The sequence below is a fragment of the Scyliorhinus canicula genome, chromosome 3 (assembly GCF_902713615.1).
Source record: "Scyliorhinus canicula chromosome 3, sScyCan1.1, whole genome shotgun sequence".
NCBI lineage: Eukaryota > Metazoa > Chordata > Chondrichthyes > Carcharhiniformes > Scyliorhinidae > Scyliorhinus > Scyliorhinus canicula.
The window spans coordinates 148,368,819-148,392,350 of record NC_052148.1 but is presented as its reverse complement, the minus strand read 5'-3'; the positions used below and the strand labels follow the sequence as shown (position 1 = coordinate 148,392,350).

The 23,532-nt window shown below is 45.6% G+C and overlaps 2 protein-coding genes and 1 long non-coding RNA gene across 6 annotated transcripts in view; 2 read left to right on the top strand and 1 right to left on the bottom strand.

Moving 5' to 3' along the window:
* The window catches only part of LOC119963007 (protein sel-1 homolog 3-like), a 129,954-nt gene extending 117,413 nt beyond the window's left edge, over positions 1-12,541 (bottom strand). Inside the window, 1 exon segment of the mRNA XM_038791459.1 lies at positions 12,339-12,541. Coding sequence (XP_038647387.1) covers positions 12,339-12,386 — 48 coding nt within the window. The 5' untranslated portion in view covers positions 12,387-12,541.
* Positions 12,542-12,679: 138 nt separating this feature from the next.
* On the top strand, positions 12,680-17,530 carry LOC119963008. Its single transcript, XR_005460002.1, has 2 exons — positions 12,680-12,860; positions 17,343-17,530. It is a non-coding gene; the product is annotated as an uncharacterized LOC119963008 (long non-coding RNA).
* A 1,846-nt stretch (positions 17,531-19,376) lies between these two features.
* Positions 19,377-23,532, top strand: part of smim20 (small integral membrane protein 20) — a 29,442-nt gene continuing 25,286 nt past the window's right edge. For 3 of the 4 annotated variants that reach the window (XR_005460001.1, XM_038791455.1, XM_038791458.1), the window contains exons 1-2: positions 19,377-19,573; positions 22,777-22,833. Coding sequence is in view for 3 of the 4 variants with exons in the window: in XM_038791455.1 (XP_038647383.1) it covers positions 19,423-19,573; positions 22,777-22,833 (208 nt within the window). In the remaining variant the exon portion in view is untranslated. The remainder of the gene's footprint in view (positions 19,574-22,776; positions 22,834-23,532) is intronic. The other variant, XM_038791457.1, reaches the window with a different exon arrangement.

Genomic DNA, 23,532 nt, shown 5'->3' with positions numbered 1-23,532 from the left:
GGCTGCAAGGTGCTGCAGAAGCGGGGATCCAACGGGTTCCACTCAGAGGACCTGTCACACGTGAGTTGTTAATTCCGCACACACTGCTGACCCATCCCTCCTACTGACCACATGTCCATTCTCCCGCAGCCGACGCTGCCGGCCCATCCGGGGTAGCCCCCTCCCCTGCCTCCCATGAGACCGCCTCAGAGGAGAGTTTGGAGGATTCCACAATTGATGTGCCACAGCCGTCATCCCCACCCTCCACCAGTGTAGAGACATGCATCTTGGTGGGCAACGTTAATGGTCAGGCTTCTGGGGCACAATCTGGTGAGTACCACACAGTTGATGCACATCAGGTGGAGGCAGCAACACCCAGGCGAGACAGCTGTCGGAGGGCTGCTGGATCCCAGGATCTAGCTGGGTTCCAGCAGATGCTAAGCCTATGGAACATGCTATACCGGAGCTGATGGAGACATGTGGGAGCAGCTGGGATATTCAGTGGGAGATGTCAGCAACACTCCAGCAGGTCTATAGCCGACTGAAGGGGTCCGAGAGGCTACGCACACAGGAGATGTCGGCTGCAATGCGTGGCACGGAGACCAACACTGCTAGGGTGGTGACCGCAGTGGAGAGCCTGATGCATGACACGGCACCATTAGTGATGGTATCCAAGGCATCGCGCAGTTGGTGACGGCCATGGCTGAGGGTCTCGGCAGAATGTCCAACTCACTGGGGGACGGGACTGTGGTGAACGTACTATACTGACCATTCATCATGTATTACACTGTATCACGCTGTTGCCCATGTGGGCTCCACCTATGGACCATTGTACGATATTACACAAATGTATCATGTTGGCGCCCTTGTAGGCTCCCCCCCTTGAGGGGAGGTATATAGAGCAGCTGCCCTGTCGGCAGCTCTCAGTGCAGAGCAGTCAGGCAGAGTTCGAGCTGATCAAAGCAACAGTTCACTTCAACTCTCTGTCTTGTGTGAATTGATGGTCGCATCAGTGACTCAGTACCAGGCTGATCTTGATGGAGAGGACATGTTCCACTCTCAGATGGACATGGCCGAGGCACTACAGAGCATGGCCTAATCACGGAGGACCATCGCCGAGGGCTTCGACACCATGGTGCAGATATCAGGAACCACCAGGACTGGCAGAGCCAAATCGCAGGGACAGCCGGGGCTTGAATCAGCTGCCCTCCGTCCAAGTTGAGCCCTAGGGCCCTATGGGCAGCGAGCGGGAGGAGAGGGCGCTAGGTGCCAACCCAGACCCGTCCCATGGAATGGGGATATTGGCCACCAGCTCCGAGTTCCACCCCTCTGAGGAGGCCATGTCCCGCAGGCAGTAGATCTGTCACTTTCTTCCGCAATGTGGGCCGACATCCGAACCTTTGCCCCATCTCCGCGGGCATTTCCCCACCTCCCAACCCCAGCACACTACATGCAAGTCAGGGTAGTGAGCAAGAATTGGGGGATGGGTGAGGGGGAAGGCAGCGATTACCAGGCCACGTCCTAAGTTAAGCGAGCGAGTAGGAGGGCCTCCGTGGTGGGCACTTTGTTGTACCGGGTGTCCATTTCGATCACCGGCCTTCGTACTGCCAGGTCCTCAGCGGGTATTCCCAAGAGCCCATTCTTGGTTGTTCCCCGTAGAGGTCAGGGATGTCTGACTGCCCATGATGTAGCTGTCATACACACTCCCTGGGAAGCATACACACAAGTGCATGATCTTCATGTGGCGGTCACACGAGCTGTATGTTCAGGGAGTGGAACACCTTCGTGTTAACGTAGGGCACACCCAGAAGGCTCAGTGAATGTACGGCGACATGTGTGCAGTTTCTCAGCCCCTGGACCTGTGCCATCCTGACGATGGCAAGAATCCTGCTGCCCAGGCATCTTGAGCTTGATCCATGTCATAATTGATATAGTCTTCCACCTGGTCATACAGGGCATTCCTGACCTGTTGGATGCACCAGTGAGCTGTGGCTTGCGAGGTGCCACACAGATCCCTGCTCAAAACCTGGAATGATCCCAAGACGTAAACGTTCAGGGCTGTGGTGACCTTGAAGGCCACAGAGAGTGGGTGTCCTCCTCCTCCATGTGGTGCTAAGTCCGTGACGTCATGACACAGATGCCGCATCGTCTCCATGTTGAGGCGGAGGCTCCTGCGGCACTCACTGTCAGTCATCTGTTCAAAAAAACAGTGACACCTGTGCACGCTGATCCATCACGGGACTCCCCCCCTGTGTCCCTCCCAGGCCTGATGGTCGGCCGGGTCCTCAGGGTGTCAGGGGGAGGGTTCCCTGCACATGGGTCGCCGCCTTGGGCCTCTGGAGACACTGCTGATGCCGCCGTCGCCGGCATCTGGCTGCCCAGCCTACCAGCAGCACAACTAGGGCCTGTACGGTGGGTTCAAAATACAGTCCATAGAGTTCACCATCTCTAAGGAATTGGGAGGGTGCTAGACTGACAAAAGCGGTGGCTAACACCCCGGGATCCTCCATTCCCCCATTGATCCCTCCTCTCCCCCACACCCAAAATGCCTTGGCCATGCACTCCGGCCGCAGCAGGCCCCCTCAGGACCCCAGACCCCGAACATCACCCATCTTCCGGCCATGGACATTTCCCCGGAGCGGTCTCACATCTCCTGGGTGTTCGGATGTTGGCTGATGCATCCGTGGTGTTGCCTCCCTCAGTGTTCAGGCACAGTGTGGCAGCTGATTGGGATGCTCGGCAAAGACTCCCCACGTGCTACATGGCCCATCCATTCAGGGGAATTGACTTGGGTTGTGTGAAACGCTTACTTAACTACAATTGCCAATTCCCTATTAGCAATTGCCTTCAGCCGCACTGCCAGAGGCCTCAGCAGTTGGTCGGGGTTATGGGTGGTCGGTGGAGCAGACGGGTAGGGACAAGGGCTGCCCTCGGAACGGGTACATACGATCCAGGGGTTGGCATGGTGGAGCCGCCACCACCCCTCCTCAACCGGCTGAGGTTGCCCCACACCCTGCCAAGCATGCCCCCACCCCCGGGCTTTTTGCCTGCAAGCAAAGATGGCTGTTTACCTCCTCGGGGTCACTTCCATTAATTGTATGGAAATGGTGCTTAAGTGGTGATAATTGGCTTCTCGCCACACTATGGCGGAATCCCGATTTCAGGATCGGGATGCAGGCCGGTTGCATCACAAACTGTTTGGCAGCTGGCATGGTTCTCATTTTTGACCTCTCCCGCTACTCACCAGCCACGTTTCGCACAGTGATAGCAAAGCTGGAAAATCACGCCCCGAATCATTTTTTGGCAGAATTCTGTCCATTGTTTCCTTCTTGCACCAGTTCGCACAATCTAGTTTTACAAACAATTGGATTACAGTAACAGACTTTTATGCTTCAGGTTCACCTCCACCCCCAAGACCTGGGAACAATATGCATCCTGTGTTGCTCAGGGCACAAAATACATATTATTTTTCTCTTTAAATGTCACTGTAATATGCGTTCCCATTTGCCATGGGATTTTGGGTCTATTCCCAAAACTTTCTGTATTAAATGCAAGAGATTAATACAGAAAATAATACAAATCTATTTGCACACAGAAGGGTTGATTTTCATCCTCGAGGCGAGTTTGCGCAAGTCGGTAAAATTCCCAGTTCGTCCCACCCACTTCAGGAGAAAGTGCAAGGAAGGACAGGATTTTCATTCTGTGGGAACGGCTGCAAGTTACAGTTGGGCCCACCTCACCTAGGAAAAGTTTCCAAGGTCACCACAGGCGCTGCTGGCTGCAAGAGATGGGCTGTTTAGGAGGCCCACCTCAGTGCTGGGGACTTTGCCCCAGTTATACCAGAAAAAACCTGCCAGCCTTTGCCACATCTGTGCCGCCTCACCAACCAACCCTTACGGACCCCCACACCAAAGTATACTCCCAACCAACCCCATGGACCCTTCATGCTACCATGCCAACCTATGGACTTCCATGCCCATTCACCCACTACAACGACATGCTGGCTACCATTTACACCCCTCCATGGAGTCTCCAGAGCTCGACAATAATCCAACTCAGAGTTAGGAGGCTGCGGAATTCATGTCCAGGGTTACTGGTCGAGGCAGAAACATGTCAACATTCAAAAGCACATTGGTTAGGTAGATGACGAAAACAGGACTGAAAGCATATGGCAATAGGGTGGGTAACGATTAGGATCATTTACTGTGTGATGGGTGGATGCCAACATTGGCTGGCTGGGTCAATGAATGGCCAATTTCACATCAAATACATAGAAATTGCCCAGCAGCATGAAAAAGGAATGTTGATTCTGTTCAAAATTGTAACCTCTACCCCGGAGCAATCTGTCATGCATTGACCACTCCTGGCTGCAGAAATGCAGGGTAGTTTCATCGAGGAATAAGCAGAAAGAAACCACTCTTGCTTGTTCTCAGACATCTCATAGCCAGCAGTGTAAAAGGGAGGAGTCAGCCTTTTGGGGACATGTGTTCAATTGCTTAGTTCTCCAGTTGGACAGTTTCTATTGAATCTACCCTTTTTAACACCATTTATTATTTTACATAGCTCTGAAAATTCACCTCACATGTCCTCAAGACTGAAACACCCTCATCATTAAATACTTTGTGCTAGAAATCAGTGGTTGCAGCTCCTCTCTGCACTGCTTCCTCTGCCCTGAATGTCACTCATGAGTCAGGGCAACTAGAAATTAACTGAACTATATTAATTGAATAACGCCAGAGGATATTTTTAATGTATACCTGAACAGGATGTTCAACATTTTATCTGATGGGCAACACCTCTGAAAATTCATTACTTCCTTACTGACGTGTCACTGTGGATCAGTGTGTTCAAGACCTTAGCTATATTACCCATGCCAGGCTAGTTAATGTAACTGCTGGGTGCAAAATTAGAGAAAGGGATAAAGCGGACATCAGTAAGAGTTCAGAAGCTGCATTATGCGGTGAAATTATTAAAAAGACACCAGTTTTTTAAGATCAGCCAGCAGAGAAAAGTAAAAGACAAGTCTACAAATTCTAACGTGCTCTTTAAGGAAATAAGTGTAAATAATGGAAGAAGGGCAAGGGATATTTTCAAACAGGCTGAGTGCCAACTGGCAAATCATTCCAACATACGGCAACGGCAGCTGTAAGAGCGGAAGATTATCCTGGTCAGCCAAGTGATAGAAAGAACATTGGAGCTTCCACCATCGCTATCCAGGGGCTGCTTAGCACAGGGCTAAATCGCTGGCTTTGAAAGCAGACCAAGGCAGGCCAGCAGCATGGTCAATTCCCGTAACAGCCTCCCCGAACAGGCGCCGGAATGTGGCGACTAGGGGCTTTTCACAGTAACTTCATTGAAGCCTACTTGTGACAATAAGCGATTTTCATTTTTTCATTTCATCCATAGTTTCAGACCACACATACACATAAAAGTGCATGTTGGTAGTGCAACTCAGACTTCATGCCAGAAGTTTTCGTGTCCCCCCCCCCCCCCCCCCCCGACCACCCAGGTTCTGAGGGTGGAGCACAAAAATATCATACAGAAGCCTTCCAGGATCCCGCCCATCCCTCGGGAGGTTAAGGGATAGGTCAGTAGGAGATGCAGTGGCAGGCATTCAAGGAGTTATTTCAGAATTATATAATTGTTACTGTTCAGAAGACGACCATTCAGCTAATCACGTCTGCACCGCATCTCTGAAGGAGCATTATTAGTGCCATTCTCCTGCTTTTTCCCTGCACATTGATTTGAATATAAATATCAAATGCCCCTCCTGAATGCCTCGATTGAACCTGCCTCCACCACACCTCAGGCAGTGCATTCCAGACCCAAACCACTCACTGGGTGAAAAAGTTATTTTCCTCACATCACATTTGCTTTTTTTTTTTTCAAATCACCTTTAACACGGTGTCCTCTCGTTCTCGAACATTTTATGAGTAGCTACAGTTCTACCCCATCTGCTCTGTTCAGCCCTCCTCATGAAATGAAATGAAAAACACTCATTGTCACAAGTAGGCTTCAAATGAAGTTACTGTGAAAAGCCCCTAGTCGCCACACCACCTCTATCAAATCTCTTCTTCGCCTCAACCTCTCTCAATTATCTTCAGTTGAAAAGTGTGCAACACACTAAGAAATAGACACCCACCTTATCATCCAACCTTACTGACTGTTGTGTTACACTAATAATATGAACCCTACACTTGTATATCAATGTAAATAACTATGTTGAAATACTAGCTGTTAGTTGTGTTGGACCTTAGAAGTAAAGGGGGGGGGGTTTACATATGTGGGTTATTGTGGTCATTATAACCTGACCGGAGACCATGGGGTCTACAACTTAAGACTGCACCTTACCACCAGCATCCAACAGATTGGCCAAACGGCAGTGCAGGAATTTAAGCTCGTCATGCGAAAACAGACCCTCCGGTTCCCCGGAGGCCATTCAAGCCCATTTCATTTCTATTACCGACCCCCTCGGAATTGTTAACGAAACATTGTCTGTGCACGCAGTGAGCTTCGTCCTGCCAGGCATTGGGAAAAAGTCCATGACCGGCAGGAATACACCAGAACTCATACAGATCCACACCTGTCAGGGATTTTTTAAGTGGCAACGCTGTCTGCGTTTTAAAATTCACCGATGACCATTGTAGATACCAGGGACAGTAGTAAAGCGATACGGGATGTTCTCATACGAGTATAATAATAATAATCTTTATTGTCACAAATAGGCTTACATTAACACTTGCAGTGAGGTCATTTGTGAAAGCCCCTAGTCCACCATATTCTGGCGGCCTGTTCGGGTACATGGAGGGAAAATTCAGAATGTCCAAATTACCAAACAGCACATCTTTCGGGTCTTATGGGAGGAAACCAGAGGAAACCGGAGCACTCGGAAAAAACACACAGAGGCTCAGGGAGAACAGGACAGCCTCCACATAGAGAGTGACCCAAGCCAGGAATCGAACCTGGGACTCTGGAGCTGTGAAGCAACGGTGCTAACCACTGTGCTACCGTGCCGCCCACAAGGAATGCACAAGGAAAAGAATCGAACAGGCACGTGGACCACCTCCGCAACAGAGCCTTACAGGTCCTTGAGGTCAGATTAAAGCCCCCATGACAGGTGGCACCCTTTCCTCCAGAGCAGCCACATGTGATAACCAATGAGGTGGATGAACCCCTCGACTCGGAGATCGACTCATCAGGCCTAGAATCAGACATGGAGACTTTACCGACTGTGGTTGAAACGGATGCAGTAGCAACCGCTGGGCCAAGCACAGTGGAACCTCCACAGTGGAACCTCCCAGGCGTTTGGCCCACAAAAGTCGCTCCCTAGTTCGATACACCCCTCCGTGCCCAGAATAGCCAACATTCAAGAGACAGCCCTAAGCAAAGCGGGCGAAGGATCTCCCCCTCCTGCCGTTGAGATGGAATATGGTTGGACTTGGGGGAGGGAGGGGGCGGGTGTTATAAACTGACCAGAGGCCATGGCGTCTGCAACCTCAGAGTCCCTGTGCCCTCACCCAACTATGATCTCCCTAGATGAGAGGGCGGAGCTACACCCTTACACCAAGGGCTTCACGGGACAGACATACTCCAGCCCAAAATGTAGAAGTGTATTATAGTAGGTAAAATAAACTTGAGCTTCTTCTTACAGTCATTCGGTTCCGAGTGGTCGCTCACCTTGAACTTTACAGGAATTGCATGCAATATATCCTTCAGAACATGGTCAGGTGACACCATAGACTACTTTCCCAAATTGGGAGAGACTAGTGCCAAACCTTGTACAGTGAAGACCTATTCAATAAACCTCTGATGGTCTTGTATTAGACCTATGTGCATCGGCAATCTATTTCTTTTGTACTATTAGTCTAAAGATTCAACAGAATACTCAGAAATATATATATTTCAGTGAGAAATAAATACTTTAAGGGAAGGACAGGCCATCCATGGCTAACTAAAGAAGTTCAAGATAGTATCAACTAAAAGAAAGAGTATGTAATTCCGCAAAGTTGAGTGGCACATCAGAAGATTGGACAGAATCTAAAGAATGGCAACGTATGACTAAAAGGAGGGAGAAACTACAGTAGAAATACAAAACAGACAGCAAGAGATTCTACAGGCCTTTAAAAAGGAAAAGTGGAAGGCAAGTGTTGGTCCTCTGAAGTTGGAAATGGGAATTAATAATGGAAAATAAGAAAATGACGGATTAATTGAACAGATATTTTGGATGTGTCTTCACTGTAAAGGTTTGTAAGTAAATTCCAGAAATAATTGTGACTGAGTAGGTGAAAGGCAGAGAGGACCCAAAAACAACTGCAATCACCAGGGGGAAGAGTAATGAGAAAATTATTGGAACTGAAAGCTGACAAGTCCCCAGGTCCTGATGGACTTCGCCCTAGACTCCTAAAGGAAATGGCTGCTGAGATTGTAGACCCCCGGGTTCGATTCCCAACTTGGATCGCTGTCTGTGTGGAATCTGCACATCCTCCCCGTGTGTGCATGGGTTTCCTCCGGATGCTCCGGTTTCCTCCCACAGTCCAAAGATGTGCAGGTTAGGTGGACTGGTCACTCTAAATTTCCCCTTAGTGTCCAACGGTTAGGTGGGGATTATTGGGTTACGGGGATAGGGTGGAGGTGTGGGCTTAGGTAGGGTGCTCTTTCATTGGCCGGTTGTAGACTGATGGGCTGAATGGCCTCCTTCTGCGCTGTAAATAATTCTATAATCTAGTCTGTGCGGAGTTTGCACGTTCTCCCAGTGCCGATGTGGGTTTCCTCCAGGTGCTCCGGTTTCCTCCCACAAGTCCGGAAAGACGTGCTTATTAGGTTAAATTGGACATTCTGAATTCTCCCTCAGTGTACCCGAACAGGCGCCGGGAGTGTGGCAACGAGGGGCTTTTCATAGAATTTACAGTGCAGAAGGAGGCCATTCGGCCCATCAAAGTCCTGCACCGGCTCTTGGAAAGAGCACCTACCCAAGGTCAACACCTCCACCCCTATCCCCATAACCCAGTAACCCCACCCAACACCAAGGGCAATTTTGGACACTAAGGGCAATTTATCGTGGCCAATCCACCTAACCTGCACATCTTTGGACTGTGGGAGGAAACCGGAGCACCCGGAGGAAACCCACGCACACACGGGGAGGATGTGCAGACTCCGCACAGGCAGTGACCCAAGCCGGAATCAAACCTGGGACCCTGGAGCTGTGAAGCAATTGTGCAATGTAAGCCTACTTGTGACACTAATAAAGATTATGAAAGGAAGAAAACAGAAAGCTGGAAACCACAGGCCAGTTAGCTTAACATCTGTCACAGGAAAATTGCTGGAATCGATTATTGAGGCGGTTATAGCTGGCACTCAGAAAATCTCAATGCAATCAAGTGGCGTCAACATGGTTTTGTGAGAGGAAAGTCATATTTGACTAATTTATTGGAGGTCTTTGAGGAAGTAACAAGAAATGCGAATACAGGAGAACCCGAGGATGTACTGTATTTAGATTTCCAGAACGCATTGACAAGGTGCCACATTAAAGGTTATTATGCAAACTAAGAGCTCATGGTGTAAGAGTAAGATATTAGCATGGATAGAGGATTGGTTAGAGAAGCAGACAGTAGGGATAAATTGATCTTTTTTGGGCTGGCACAATGCGACAAGAGGAGTGTTACAAAGATCAGTGCTGGGACCTCAACTATTTGGAATTTACATCAATGATTTGGATGAAGTGACTGAATGTATGGTTGCTCAGGAGGATATAAGGAGTCTGCAAAGGGAAATAGATAGGTTAAGTGAGTGGCCAAAGATTATCAGATGAGAGTATAATGGGAGAAAATGTGAACTTTTTCACTCTGCCAGGAAGACAGCATGTTATTTAAATGTAGAGAGAAAGCCGAATTCGAAAGGTACAGAGGGATCTGATGTCCTGGTACATGAATCACAAAAAATTAGTTTGCAGGTACAGCCAGTGATTAGGAAGGCAAATGGAATGTTGTTGTTTATGGCAAAGGGCAATGGAATATAAAAGTAGGAATGTTTTGCTACAGTTGTACAGAGAGTTGGTGAGACCACATCAGAGTACCCGTCACTAGTTGTGATCTCTAGCTTAAGAAAGGATATAAAGCAGTTCAAAGAAAGTTCACTCAACTGATACCTGATAGTGTGTGTGTGTGTGTGTGTGTGTGTGTGGGTGGGGGGGTGGGGGGCGTTATCTGAAGAGGACAGGTTGAACAGGCTAGGCCTGTATCTACTGGAATTTAGAAGACTGAGGTGATTTTATTACAACATACAAAGATCCTTGGGGGACTTGACGGGGTGGACGCTGAACGGATGCTCCCCCTGCAGGGAGAAGGTAGGAACTTAGGGGACACAGTTTGAAAATAAGGGGTCTCCCATTTAAGTGGAGATAAGAATTTTTTTTCCTCTCAGAGGTTCGTGAATCTTTGGAACCTCTCTTCCCCAGAGAACAATGAAGGGAGGATCATTCAATATTTTTAAGGCAGAGGTAAATTGATTCCCTTGTTCATCAAGAACCTAAGGTTACAGGGGTCGGCAGGAATGTGAGGTTTAGGACACAATCATATCAATCGTGATCTTATTGGATTGGCAGAGCAGCTCCGAGGGGCCGAATGGCCTATCCCTGCTCCTAATTTGTATGTTTGTATGTGTGTATATTCATAAATTTAAGAATAATAGTTCTAATAATGGATTTAGCAAATACATGTCAGATGAATTTAATTTGAGTTGATACATTTCAGGAAAAGAATGCCAAGTCAAACATGCTAAATAGCAAAACTAAAATGTACTGTTAGGTAATTTGGACATTATGAATTCTCCCTCAGTGTACCCGTACAGGCGCCAGAATGTGGCGACCAGGGGATTTTCACAATAACTTCATTGCAGTGTTAATGTAAACCTACTTGTGACAATAATGATTATTTATTGTGAATTATTCATTATTATTCTTAAATTATTATTATTAAGATTATCTTCACTGTCTGTAGAACATCCTAAACATTGGGTTCAATTGTCTACTTCACCACTTAATTTCCAGATAGACAACAAAACAGAGGAAATGAATGAGGAGAAAAAGAGCAAATTAAAGTCGAATTAGATACAAAAACAGAAACAAAGAATAAAGCAAGGAAAAGAAAAAAATAATAATAATACTCTATTATTGTCACAAGTAGGCTTACATTAACACTGCATGAACAATGAAGTTACCGTGAAAATCCCTTAGTCACCACATTCCAGCACCTGCTCAGGTACACTGAGGGATAATTCAAAATGTCCAATTCACCTAACAAGCACGTCTTTTGGGACTTGTAGGAGGAAACCGGAGCACCCGGAGGAAACCCACACAGACACAGGGAGGACGTGCAGACTCCGCACAGACAGTGACCCAAGCTGGGAATCGAATGGGACCCTGGAGCTGTGAAACAACAGTGCTAACCACTGGGCTACCATGACACCTTTTCTGGTGACTGAAGAGGCCAAATCCTTGAGAGCAGCTCAGACACTGGGACACTCAGAACTAACTCACCTCCTCAGTCTCCACAGCCTATCCACTATCTACACTGCATGATAGATATCAGCACTGCAATGGAATGCTATCCACTTGCCTGCAGGAATGCAGCTCCCACATTAAACTTGACACCATCCAGGACAAAGCAGCCCATTTGAGCAGCACTCCATCCACCATCGCGGAGACAGTACATATATAAAATGCACTACAAAGCAACTTACCAAGGCTCCTACTTCCAGAACCCTCGACCTCCACCACCTAGAAAGACGAGGGCAGCAGACATATGGCAACACCACCAGGTACAGATTCCCTCCAAGCCATTCACCATCCTGCCTTGGAACTACACTGCCATTCCTTCAGTCACTGAACCAAAATCCTTGAACTCCCTTCCTAACAGTAACACCCTAACGAATGCTAGCTTTGCCAGGGATGACCACATCCCATGAAAGAGTGCAAAGATTCCTGGAGTTTCCTGGGCATAGCCAGCAGTCACAACTGTGGGCCAGAGGCTATTGGTGGGGGTTCCAACATGGGCTTCTGGCATTGCGCAAAAGGCATAACGTTTTTACAGCCAGGCTAATACTGTAGTGTAAAATAGCAAGTTTTCGTCAGCTGTCTAGGGCATTCCAGCAGTGACCCAATGGAGAAGCAACATCATCGACAGTAACTTCTGCATTTCTGTGCATGTGCGGACATCAGAAGTTGCTGTAACTTACAGTAATAACGATGAACCGCTATTTGCGGTCAAATTACCGAAAAGTCCAGGCCAACTGTTGCAATTTGTCAAACGGTACCTTACTTTTGCCGCCAGCATGCCCCTCTATCCCTGTTCAGAATCACTTACCAGCAAGACTAACCACCCTAGGCATGGTAGCCAATGGGAAATCCTCATCCTCCTGCAGGTGGACTTCACAACTGTCTGGTCACCAACTCCACTTCCATCACTTTGCAGTCCCCATTTGTTTTGTTTTTGTCCTCGAACGAATCGCTGGCTTGATCATGCTGAGCGAGGGCGAGTTAGTGAACTAGCAGTTGAAGACTTTAAAATGAACACAAAATCCATTGACAGGTTTAAAACAATAGGTTCAAATAAATCCTAATCGGGTTTGCGAACCAGACGCCCACTCTCCTTACTTGCAATCCCAAAAAAGGGAGCAAAACAGTGGCGTGTCCTGCCGGCAGCTTCGCCACTGATCCGATCCTGCCCGAGTTGGGAAAGTTTGACGGACGTGGAGCCTCCGCAGATACTTCCGGGAACCCGGGCGCCATGGAGCGGCAGTCACGGCGTAACCCAGGAAGATCGAGCCGCATCCTGGTGGAGCAAAAAGCGCCCCGCGGATGAACTGGACAAGTGCCATTGAAATGGGTCAGATTTATTACAGCCTTGTGCTTTTAATTATGTGTATGTGCGCGGTTTCATAACGTCCTTGAACAGTGTTGAGCTACTTCCCCCTCTTTCAAGAACAAAATCTCCACCATGCCCAAGTGCAAAATGCGGATGGGTATATCCAAGATTAAGGAGTCGGTTTTATTGTGCTTGCCACTTGCTCCAGATATTTAGTTCTTCACCAGATAGTTTTTGATTTAAGTTCTGCCACGTAGCTGTAAACCCAGTTCCCAAACAGGATTGGTTCAGGATGTTTATTTTAACTCTGCCATCACCCACCATTTGGACAAATCACGTGGAACTCACCGCAGCTCAATTCCTCAAGCCAAGCTTTCCCGAGTGAATTATCATCTATTCAAAGTATCAAATTGAAAAGAACATTTTTTTTGCTCCACTGTTGTATTTATCAAAGCAGACTTTATTTTGTTTCCCTTTTTTCAATAACCAACACAAAGTTCTCAAAATACTTTTATTTAAGTTCATTCTTCAAATGTATTGGAGCAAGCATGGGAAAAAAACAGAACGTCCTGATCCAATATTGCTCAACAAGTCTTAGCTTAAGGTGCTACTTTTTAAAAATACTATTAAAATAAAAGCAAAATACCGCAGATGCTTGAAATCTGAAATAAAAACAGAAAATGCTGGAAAAACTCGAGCAGGTCTGGCATCTTGGGTGAGAAAGATAAAATTCCAGTTACACATGACTTCTCATAGAATTTACAGTGGCAGAAGGAGGCCATTCGGCCCATCAAGTCTGCACCGGGCTCTTGGAAAGAGCTCCTACCCAAGGTGACTTCTTTAGAGCAAATTATTAAACTTAATAATTTAGTGCAAACTTAAACGGATTACGATATAAGCAAAATCTGCTACTCACCAAACGGTCAAACTAGTGCCAGGCAATTACAGGTCCTAAAGAGTTTAGCATCCAGGAAGCGAACATTTATGTTCTACTGAATCCTTAACCAAAAATAAAACGTGCCTCTGAAAAGATGAAGTGCTGTTCCGTGAGCTTACTTGAGTTTCGCTGGAACAATGTAGATGGCTGAAGCAGAGGAGTCAGGAGAGTGGGATGGAAAATTATAATGATAGGCACCAGCTCAAAGTCATGTAACCTACTCCTGTCCCACAACTTGCTGATTACTATATGTTCCTCCAACTCTGATCTCTTGTGTGTCGCAAAACCCGGATTAGGATTATTTGAGCCTATTGTTTTAAACCTGTCAATGGATTTTGTGTTCATTTAAAGTCTTCAACTGCTAGTTCAGTGGTGCAAGTGATCCCCTCACCTATGTTTGTTGGCTCTCCTCTATAGAGACTGCATCATGATCAGTGAAGACATATATTCAATGGAAAGAAGAACAAGTAAATTGTTTTACCAGGAAAGTTTGGGGCCCTGAGCAGTCGGGTGGTAAAGGTCAATCAACCAATCCCCATCCATCACAAAACACTGCCTGCTTCCCGCCTCCCTAAGATCACTCGATTCCAATTCTGCCTCCATCATGTGCTATGGAAACCTCATCCGTGATTTGTCACCTCCAAACTTAACTATCCCCAATATTCCCTCTTCTAGCCTCATAGCCTCCAAGTTCTATAGACTTGAGCTCATCGAATATCAGCTGCCTGAATCTTATCATGCACCATGTCCTCACCCACCATCCCTATGCTTACTGACTTTTTGGTTCCTGAGCACCATTGCTCATAGGTAAAATTCTCATCTTCATGTTCAAATCACTTCACCCTTTCCTATCTCTGTAACCTACTCCTGTCCCACAACTTGCTGATTACTATATGTTCCTCCAACTCTGATCTCTTGTGTGTCCCCAATCCATTTGCCCTGCCATTGGTAGTCAGCCTTCAGTAATCTAGGCTTGGAATGCTCACCTTAAACCTCTTCAGCTCTTTACAATCCTACTTGTTTGACCAAGTTTTAATCAGTCTTAATATCTCCTTGTTTAGAGATATTGCCAGTCTGGATAGGACATCCAAGACGGCCAAAGATGTTAAAAGTCACACTTTATCCTGTCTCCATGAAATGTGTCAAGGAAATTCAACCATGTGGGTAATTCTATCCGAACATATCCCTTTTTGTACAGAACTTCTATCAGTGGGAGATCCTAAAATCTCTCTCAGGCACTTGTGTCCCACAGCTTGAGGTCTCTTTCAGAAATTCCCCTCCATTTATTCTTTGTTATTTACGGTACAGAAGAAGACTATTCAGCCCATTGTGTCCGTACGGCTCCCAAAAGAGCCACCCAGCTAATCCTATTCTCCAGCCCTATCTCTGCAGCCCTCTAAATTAATCACTTTCAAAATGTGTATCCAGCTACATTTTGAAACCAATGGAATCCACCTCCGCCACTCTCCCAGGAGCGCATTCCAACCCCAACATCTCTGAGTAAAGACGTTTCTCCTCATCTCACTCTTAGCTCTCTTGCTGACCATCTTGAAATTGTGGCCCCTAGTCACTGACATACCAACTAGTGGAAACAGAATATCCTTCTTTACCCTGTCAAAATTGTTCAGAATTTTGGTCACATCTTAATCTTCTCTGCTTTAAAGAGAACAAGTTCAATTTCTCTAATCTTTCCTGTATCTAAAATTCCTCATTCCTGGTATCATTCTGGTAATCTCCTCTAGGGTTTTAACATCCTTCCTTAATAAGGTGCCCAGACTGAATACAATACTCCAAATGTGGTCTGACCAATGATTTGTCGAGGTGTAGCATCACTTCCTTGCTTTTATACTCTATGCCTCTATGTAAAAACCCAAGGATCCTTTAAGCGTTCTTAACAACTGTTTCAACTTGCCTGGCCACTTTCAGAGAACCATGCACTTGATCCCCGAGGTCCCTCTGCTCCTGTGCTCCCCTCAAAGTTGTACAATTGAGCCTATGTTGTCTCCCCATGTTTCTTCTACCAAAAATGCATTACCTCACATTTCGCTGCATTGAAGTTCATCTGCCAGGTGACTGCCCATTTAGCCAACTTGTCAATGTCCCTCAGAAGTCGCTCAGCGTCATCCTCACAATTCACTCATTATTCTCTCTAGCTTAGTATCCATCTGAAAATTTAGAGATTTTGCCCTCAACACCCACCTCTAAATCGTTTATATAAATCAGAAAAAGCAAGGGTCCTAACACTGAGCCCTGGGGAACACCACTTTCAACTTGTCTCCAGTCTGAGAAATGCCCTACCTATCTCTTAGGCAACTTCTAATCCATGCTGCCAAGACATCAATCCCAAACATTTTTAATTTGCTAACCTATCTGCCATGTGGCACTGTTTCAAATGCTTTCTGAAAGTCCAAATATATAACATCCATGACATTATCCTCATCCACTACCTGTGTCACCTCGTCAAAGAACTCAATTAAATTTGTCAGAAATGACTTGCCCTTCACAAAGCCATGTTGACTGTCTAGTAATAACTTATTTTTCTCTCAGTGTATGTATATTTATCTCATCTCACATTATGGCCTCCATCAGTTTTTCCACTATTGATGTCAAGTTGACAGGTCTGTAGTTTCCTGGATTATCCTTTGTCGCTTTCTTAAACACATTTGCAATCCTCCAGTCCGCCGGGACTAATCCTGTGTTCAGAGAGCCCTGGAAAACCTGTCAACAGCTCAGCAATGTGCTCCCTTAGCTCTCTCAGCAATCTCGGATGCATCCCATCTGGGCCTGGCAGCTTCTCCACCTGGAGTGCTGCCACCCTTTTTAGCACTATTTCACGCTGCAGAGTAGGATTTCATGTGGGGGATTTATTTGTATACTCTCCACCTCTTCTCCTCTGTCTTCTATCTGGACACGTTCTTGCCATCCCATGGAGGCAAGGGGCCTCAATAAGGGTACTATATGGGAAAGGTTCCCCTGCAACGTATAAGTGGCCAACTGCAGGTAGGAATGTAGATGCAGTCTGTAGGCGATTATTCCGGCTGCCTACCTTTCTTCTGCGGTCTTGTCCAGCCCAGGTGACCCCTGAAGAAGCATTAGGTGTATGAAGATATGTTTGAAGTCTTCCACAATCTGTGGGCATTGCAGGAAACAGGGTAGAGATGTTTAACAGATGCTCATAATAAAATTATGCAAGTTCCTATGTTTTTTATCGTTAAGTTGTTTATTACTTGTGCTCTTTTTTTTTAAAAAGGGACACTTTTGTTTGGTCTGCAGATTATGACACTGGGACCATCCAGTATCTGACTAGTTATTTTGCTGCAAGGGGATAGTGCAGCTTGACATTCCCTGAGTGCTGGCACTACAGGATTTAAGATCTCTGCCTTAGTTTGCTGTTGGTAGTAATTCTCTTCTTGCTGGGCCTCTGCCTATCATATTGAAGTGCAGATCAATTAGGAGAGAGGGGCAAGAAGTACATATTATATTGTTGTACTCAGTGACTGAGAAGTGAGTATATATGGAATATATCTTGCACAGAATGCTTTATTACACATAGTTTCTCTCTTCAGGTACCATGCCCGAAGAGGACATTGGCGACCATGGATCTCTATGTTAACCTTGCTCAGGAGGTGTGGATATCTTCATTGGTGTTACATTCATCCAGTTTTAAAAGACTCATCAGCTATTCCTTCAGCATCAGACTTTGTAAACTGTGATTTCTTATTACCTACCTAATAAATCCCAACTGTCTCTTTTCGATCTTGGTCAGCAGAGTTCTTTTGGTCTCAGATTTTAGTAGCACCTCTTCGTTGATAGTGTGACTTGACCAAGATATCTTCATTGTTCATCTGAAAACCACTCCGAAGCCTGAATTCTTCTCTGCATTGCTTCACTGATTATCTAACACTTGCTTCTATTTGTCAAAATTGGCATGATGTAGCATTCCAGGATTTTAGCTTTATATAACTAATTTTGAGTTGATCATAATAGTTTTCATTTTTTGAAAGGCATTTTTGGCCTTTCCACTCTTCCACATTATTTCTTGGTTGCATTTTCTGTCTGATGTCATACTTCCTCGGTAGTTTTGCCGACCTGTGAGACCTTGGCCAGAATTCTCTGGCCACTGGGATTTTCTGTTCCCGCTGGCAGCGCAAACCCGCCCGCGGGCTTCCCGGCAGTGTGGGATGGCTTCAATGGGAAATCCCATAGAACAGCGGTGGAAACCCGCCACCAGCAAACAGCATGCCGCAGAGAAACACACGGCAGGGAGAGTGGGGAACCCAGCCCCTTCACTTTCTTCACATTGATCTTATATTCTGGTATGATTTTCTTTGGGGGCACTTCTAGACATTTTTGTTTTCTTACAATTTATGTTCAGCCCTTCCTTCTCACTTTCATTCATTATTCTATTCAAAATATTTTGCAGATTCTTGTAATGTTCTTGTTGGATGACCTGATTTATATTGCAGATAAAGCTATAAATTATTTATTAACATTAACTGTGGGTCAACTGTATACAAAACAAGATAAAAAACAGTATCAACATGCACAAACAGGGGCTAGTTTAGCACAGGGCTAAAGAGCTGGTTTTGAAAGCAGACCAAGGCAGGCCAACAGCACGGTTCAATTCCCGTACCAGCCTCCCTGAACAGGCGTGGAATATGGCGATAGAGGCTTTTCACAGTAACTTAATTTGAAGCCTACTTGTAACGATAAGCGATTTTCATCTCAACAAGCTCCCTAGTCAGTGAGGTCACCTGACTCTAACAGTCACTTATATACTAATGAAGCTCCTAGTGGTCAGTCGGTGAATTACAACACAACCATGATATCGCCACAATTCTCTTTAGTACAATTAGAAGTATTATCAGCATATATAACCCTCCCACTACTAACACAGGGAAGTATCCAAACTCGCAAAGGATGTTTTCGCTATACAAATGGAATAAAACTAGAGAGAAAACATATCTTTTCCTGGCCAATGATGACCTAACATCCCTTATTTTATGACATTGTCCCTTATCTGAACCCACTGCCCCATGTTCTGGGCTGCATGCTGCCAGGACATTGGTTGTCCCTTAAACTCGGACCTTTACATTTTGTAATCTTCTGTTTGAGTGCTCACTCACACAGCTCTAGAAGCCCCTTCTCCGGTCACAGCCCGACAGCACTCACTGAAGCTTCCCCATCACCTGCCCACAAGACCCCCATTTCCTCCATGAGTTAGTCACCCTGGTCTGACCGCTCTTTTAACCTTCTTAAACTCGCTTAGATTATTCTCAAGTTTTACGGTGCAATTCGTTCCCGATAAAGATTTCTGAACACACAACGATCTCTGCCATCAAGGTCAAGAGACTCTAACATGCTCCTGAGTTCTTGATGTTTAACCTTATCAAATGCCTTTTTATAAGTTGCTACTTCGGCAACATGGGGCTGGGTAAGTATTTGAAACAGAAACATGTGAACAAAAGGCAACAGGTGAAAGGTTAGCAAGTGAGCTTCAGCGCATGCGCTGTGAACCGACTGGTTCCCCGGGATTCCACTGTGACCAGCAGTTGACTGTCTCAAGATGGTATCACGGCTTCATAACAATCACAATCCATTGCGCGCGCACGCGTTCGCCCCACCCCCGGACAGCGGAAGTGGTGGATGGAGCGCTCTGACTGCTGGTCCTGTCTCACTGGACGCGCCATGTCCGGGAACGCGCGGATGGTGTTGTTGTTCGGGGGTTTCGCCGCTGTTCTGGGAGCCGCCTTTTACCCCATCTATTTCCGACCGCTGCTCAACACCGAGGAATACAGTGAGTGAGAGGGGCAGTGAGCCTGCGTGCGGCGCGGAGCCCGCCAGGCCGCCTGGTGTGCGAGGCCTGGATGTTTCGGGTGAAGGGTCAAGGCCGTGTCTTTGGGCACGTGACAATCTCCCGGGTTTGGGCAGACCGTGACGAATCCAAACTCTGCACCGCCTAACAGTGTATCCCGCAAATCAACCCTCGCCACAACCTGTCAGACGTTGTTCTCATGAAATGTTGACGTCGTTTCCCTTACTCACGTGTTTTTCCCAGCATTTCGTGAGTTTTGTTTTTAGTTCCAGCATCCGCAGTGCTTTGTTTTTGTGTCACTGTGCCTGGATTTACCACTGTTGCCTGTAACTTGATAGCGGGACAAGTCCAATGTTTGCCGCCTCCCAGCAGCCCAGACAGTGGGAAACCGCAGTGCCCTGCTTGATACTGAGCTCAGCCTCAGACCCCACACCCATATCAGTGGAGTGTAGGATCACCGAACTTGCTCCAGGAACACTACTTTGTGCAACTGTGAAGAATATCATAGGAAACTTTAAAATATATTTTTTAGACTTTATTTACCAGCTGTAAATATATTGAAAATGTTGGGGGGGGGGGGGGGGGTTGACAGTCAGGCATCATCCAATTAAGAGTTTTTGCTTTCCAATTGGCATACAAGGCAAGTGGTACATCACACGGATGGATGTGTTCACTCTCATGGCTGGAGCAAGTAATGTGAAACCTCTAGCTGCATTTGCTGCCAACACCATGCGCTCTATGCTATTGTAGGGAAAATGCTGCTGTCTATTATAAAGGATGAGATAACAGGACACTTTAGAAAATATCAGTGGGATTAGACAAAGTCAGCATGGATTTATGAAAGGGAAGTGATGTTTGCCAAACCCACTGTGAGTTGAAGATGCAACTAGTAGAATAGATATGGGTAAACCAATGGATTTGGTGTATTTGGATTTTCAGAAAGCTTTTGTAAAGTCCCACATACGAGGCTGGTGTGCAAAATTGAAGTGCATGGGATTGGGGATAATATATTGGTATGTATTGCAAACTGGTTAGCAGATAGAAAAAGGAGAGTGGAGTAAATGGGTCTTTTTCGAAGTGGCAGGCAGTGAGCAACTAGTGGGTCCTCCCCAGCTATTCACAATATGCATCAATTATTTGGATGAGGCAACCAAAAGTAATCTTTCCAAGTTTGATGACGAATTGAAACTTGGTGGGAAGGTGAGTGATCTTAAGAGGCTTCGAGGTGATTTAGAAAAGTTGATGTGCAATATAACATGGATAAATGAGAAGTTATCCACTTCGGATGGAGAATGATTCCTGAGATGGCTTGATTGTTGCATGAGGAGCTGTCAACTGGGCCTGTAGTCACTGGAATTTAGAAGACTGTGAGGGAATCTAATTGAATGTGTAAAGTTCTGAGGGGGCTGGGCAGCCTCAATGCAGGGAAGTTTCCTCTGGCTGGGGTTCTAGAACAAGAAGTCACAGTCTCTGGATACGGGGTAGGCCAATTAGGACTTAGATTAGATATTTCTTCATTCCGATGGTTGTGAACCTGTGGAATTCTCTACCACAAAAGGCTCTCGAGACCAAATTGTTGAAAATATTTAAGAAGGAAATAGATAGATTTATAGACTCTAAAGGTGTCAAGGCGTATGCGTGGGAGTATGGTGTTGAGATGGAGCATAAGCCATGATCACATTGAATAGAGGAGCAGGCTTGAAGAGCCTCATGGCCTATTCGTGCTCCTATTTTCTATGTTTCTCTGCTGGTGTCAAGCCCAGGTTAACGGTTACCATATTCATAGGGGGCAATGTGCAGCAGCACATTTATACAGTTATCACTGGCCCTGGTAGTCGGAGCATAAAATGTTGTGAACTCCTTTTACAGATGATTGGAAGGGAAGGTTTTACAGATGCCTGAAATAAAATATTTTCCTTGTGGGATATTTTACGATTGTCATATTAGTCATTATTTCTGAAAGTGTCTCACTATTCCAGTACTGTAAGTGGACTGTAGGTTGCTGAGAGTATTAGACTACATTGCCTCATTCTTCCACTCAAGTTCCAGGCTTCACACTCTAGTAGTGGCATCATTAATTTTCTGTGCCTGTGTGGACCAGTGCACATGCGTGGATAGGTGTTAGTGGCTACCTGGGATTGGCAGGAGACGAGGTGTATAAATACTGTGGCTACAAGACTAGGTCAGATGCTGGGAATTCTGTGGTGAGTAGCCCACCTGATTTTCCCCCCAAAACATGCCCCTCATCCATCAAGCACAGTCTGGATTGTGATGAAATGCTCACACCTGCTTGGATGATTGAAGCTCCAACAATGCTCATGAAACCCAACACCATCCAGGACAAAACAGCCTGCTTGGTCGGTACCCCATTCACCAACTTAAACATTCACTATGTGCACGATGGCAATAGTGTGTACCAGCTACAAGATGTGATGCAGTGACTTGCCAAGCTTCCTTCAACAGCACCTTCCAAACCTGCGACCTGTACCACCTAGAAGGATAAGGGCAACTGACGGGTAGGAGTACCAAATCTGATACCATAACTGTTCTTTCATTGGGGATAGGGAATAATTGCTAGTCTTTCCAGTGATGTTCACACGTCAAGAACAAAATTGAATAAGCACAATGCCAGCTGGATCATCAAGTTAGTCAAATATGATATTCCCTTAGCAAACCCATGTTAGCTTTTCTTTATTAGTACATGGTTGTCCAGATAGCTGTTAAGTTATTTTGAAATGCTTCCCCACCACTGATATTAAACTGACAGGCCTGCAGTTGCCAGATTTAACCTTCCTTCCCCCCCCCCCCCCCAATTTTTTTGCCATCCTCCAGTCCTCTAGCATCAGCCCTGTATCTAAGGTGAATTGGAAGATTATGGCCAACACTTGCAACAAATCTCACATGAAAGCAAATCTGCAGATACATTTCCCTCTGGTTCCTAAAGCAAAGACAATTTTGGTGGCTGTACAATGTGGGTGACGTCATTGTCCTGACTTTTGTGCTAATCCTATCAACCACATGATCTTAGTCAGTTCAGGTGACATTTGTTCGAAGTCTTTTAGACTAGTTGTTCCTGAATATTTCTACTTCACAGTAAGCCCTACAGTTACACCGAAACAGGAGTGGACTACTATTGTTTTGGAGTGATTACATAATAATTACTTTGTGCAATTGCTTTTCAACAGGGCAGGAGCAAAAGCTGAACAGAACTGGAATAAATCAGGAGGAAATTCAACCAGGAGGTGAGTGTTCAGAGGTTGATGTTCGGTCAATTATTATATTAATCCAGGAATAAAACCTAATTTGGAATTTTTGTTTGCTTTAAAATTACTTTGTCAAAATAGATGATTGTGTTTACTGAGTAAAATTTCAGAAGTCTGCAAATTTGAGTAAATTATTTTTGTTTTATTTGATACATCAATCTTTTTTTGCTGCTGTGTGTGGCGTTGCTTTTCTTAAATTTGTTTTTTTTTGGTCCGTTCTTCTAAAGAAGGAAAAAATGCCAGATAAAAATATAGTTAACTCTGTTATTTTGACAGAATGCTGCAAACCATATCCAATTAGTTAATTATTCTTAAACATTTGGTGACCTTTTTGACTCGTCAAGCAGCAGATACACCAGGTTTTAGTACGGGACATCAATACCTGCTGTAAACTGAAATCCATTTGGTCTTCTGTTTCTGGGCTGCAAACGTTTATATTTCTGAATAGTTTGTGGAACTCGAGTCCCTACAGTCCAGGTGATTAGGTACATAACCATAGTATTGATATTCCTACCATGGCATTGCCTACAGGCATAACTTTCACATGGAAGTGTTCAGTGAATGGTACACATCAGTGAATTGTATTTATAATAGATTTAGTTAAAGTGCTCTGTTATAGCATACACCAACATCTTGATAATTAATAATCTTTTATTATCACAAGTATGAAGTTACCGT